Genomic DNA, 2,708 nt, shown 5'->3' on the forward strand with positions numbered 1-2,708 from the left:
CCCCCCCCCTGTACACCCCCATGCATTCACTCAAACACCCACACTTGCACAAAGTATGTGAGCCGTTGTATCTTAGCAACGGGCAAGGTAATTACTGAGAGAGCCAAGGAGCTGGCATGCTGTAGAGCCGCTGATGTGATCACAGAGAGAGAGACAGGGAGGCAGAGATCTCCACACACAGTGTTGCCCGCAACGAACCACTTTGGAAGCCACACTTTTTAGCGTCCTGTGTTTTTGTATTTGCCTGTGGATTGTTTTCCGTTTGGGAAGAACGCCAGTAAGGCCTCTTGGTTTACATCGCAGTGGCAATGAGCAGGAGCCTTCATGTCTTGTGTCTCTCTCTCTACGTTTACAGGTGGTGATGGTTCCGGACCGAGTGGAAGAGGATGAGTCTGTCGTGTAGAGTAGATCCTCGCCGCCCCGCCCTGTAAGGAAGAGAGCCACAACGGAACGCGTGGGGAGACGACGACGACGGCTGGTTAGAAGGACCGGCGGGGTGTTGAGAGAGGACTGGTAGAAATGTCTAACCAGAGCTTCGCCATCGATGGCCCTGGTAGTCTGCTGGCGGTGTTGGCCTCACAGAGTGGCGTGTCGCGAGGGGGCAGCAGCAGCAGCAGCAGTAGCAGCAGCAGCGGCGGTGGGGGTGGGATCACGGCCTCAGATGTATCTGCCTACTTTAAGCTGGTCTTCTTGGGCCTGATCATCTGCGTCAGCCTGGCGGGCAACCTCCTGGTCTCCATGCTGGTCCTCCGAGACCGGTCCCTCCACAAAGCTCCGTACTTCTTCCTCCTGGACCTCTGCCTGGCCGACACGGTCCGCTCCGCCGCCTGCTTCCCCTTCGTCCTGGTGTCGGTCCACCACAGCTCGGCCTGGACCTACAGCGCCTTGAGCTGCAAGGTGGTGGCTTTCATGGCCGTGCTGTTTTGTTTCCACGCCGCCTTCATGCTCTTCTGCGTCGCCGTCACCCGCTACCTGGCCATCGCCCACCACCGGTTCTACGCCAAGCGCATGACCATCTGGACGTGCGCCGCCGTCGTCTGCATGGTGTGGACCCTGGCCGTCGCCATGGCCTTCCCGCCCGTCTTCGACGTGGGGACGTACAAGTTCATTCGCGACGAGGACCAGTGCATCTTCGAACACCGCTACCTGAAGACCAACGACACGCTGGGCTTCATGCTGATGCTGGCCGTGGTGGTGCTGGCCACGCACGGCTTCTACGCCAAGCTGCTGCTGTTCGAATACAGGCACCGCAAGATGAAACCCGTCCAGTTGGTCCCGGCCATCAGCCAGAACTGGACCTTCCACGGCCCCGGGGCCACCGGTCAAGCGGCGGCCAACTGGATCGCGGGGTTCGGCCGCGGCCCGATGCCGCCCACTCTGCTGGGCATCCGGCAGAACCTACACAACCAACACCGGCGGCTGCTGGGCATGGAGGAGGTCCGGTCGGAGAGGAGGCTGGGCAGGATGTTCTACACCGTCACCCTGCTCTTCCTGGTGCTCTGGGCGCCCTACATAGTGGCGTGCTTCTGGAGGGTGTTCGTCAAGTCCTGCGCCATCCCTCACCGGTACCTCTCCGTCACGGTGTGGATGAGCTTCGCCCAGGCCGGAGTCAACCCCATCTTCTGTCTCCTCCTCAACGAGGACCTGAGGAAAGTGCTGAGGGCCCATCTCCCCACCTCCTGGAGGACTAAACAGCAGCTGCCCCAGGACGAGGCCTACTGCATCATGTGACGGGACCCTGGGGGACCTGCAGTGTTACTGATTCATCCTCACGAGGGGAGTGTTTCATGAGGGACATTTTAGAAAGTAGCGTAATGCACCTTTGTTTAAGAGTCAATGTCAAACATGTTAAGTTTGACAAGGAATGCAGGCACACAGTGCCCATTAAGTTAAGAATGTTGATATTTTAAAATGAATGCTGATGCTGGTCTTTATGACAAGTCATAAAGGTTTTTTGGACGGGGGGGGGGCAATAGACAACAACAGCCCCTGGCAACACTTTCATGGATTGTGTTTCTGCTCATGAATAATAATATGTACGAAAAGATCACAACAATTACCATATACCAAGTCAGTATGATGACATTTTAAAAATGACGTTGCCTTAGTTCAGAGGGGAAACACCCTGGAGAGAGAATTCGCTTTTGTGTCACATTTGGACACGAGACGAAACACACAAAGAGGGTTGAAAAACCCCCTCAGTGGACCTGCTGATAAAGACCGTCAGTTACTGACTTTGAAACGTATCAAAGAAACCTCATTGGATTCTTACACCCCACCCCTCCCCCGCGACGCCCTTTTCATGTGGTTTCAAAGGAGACTGTGACAAACACCATGAGGGCATGAAGACTTTTCAATAGCTGTCGTGAAACCCAAACCCCCGACATGCTTGATTTCTTTTTTTTTGGGGACGTTAGTTAGTTGGGGGTCGTCAGGTTAATTTGTATCATATAAAATTGCCTGTTTTCTTTTTATTTGTAAACTATACATGTTAAGCAGATGACACTATTTTGAAAATATGACTTGGTTTCAAATTGTACAGACTGTACGGGATAATATATTCCTGCTTGTGTGTTTTTATAGAGCATTGGTGTGTGAGTGAGTGTGAGAGAAAGAGAGAGAACATGTTAAGAGGAAAAAAGAAGAAGACGACGACGACGACAGAAGAATGGTTTTCAGAATCGAGACGGGATGGAAACAGCCTAATT

The 2,708-nt window shown here is 53.6% G+C and overlaps 1 protein-coding gene across 1 annotated transcript; it reads left to right on the forward strand.

Moving 5' to 3' along the window:
- Positions 1–519: 519 nt before the first annotated feature.
- LOC311243804 (putative G-protein coupled receptor 173) lies at positions 520–1,784 on the forward strand (the record flags this gene model as incomplete). The annotated part of the gene is made up of 1 exon (XM_084333156.1): positions 520–1,784. The coding sequence occupies one exon, from the start codon at positions 520–522 to the stop codon at positions 1,729–1,731; it is 1,212 nt and encodes a 403-aa protein (XP_084189282.1). The 3' UTR covers positions 1,732–1,784.
- Between the last annotated feature and the right edge of the window lie 924 nt (positions 1,785–2,708).

This window comes from Notolepis coatsorum, assembly GCF_963971535.1.
Source record: "Notolepis coatsorum genome assembly, chromosome: 17".
NCBI lineage: Eukaryota > Metazoa > Chordata > Actinopteri > Aulopiformes > Paralepididae > Notolepis > Notolepis coatsorum.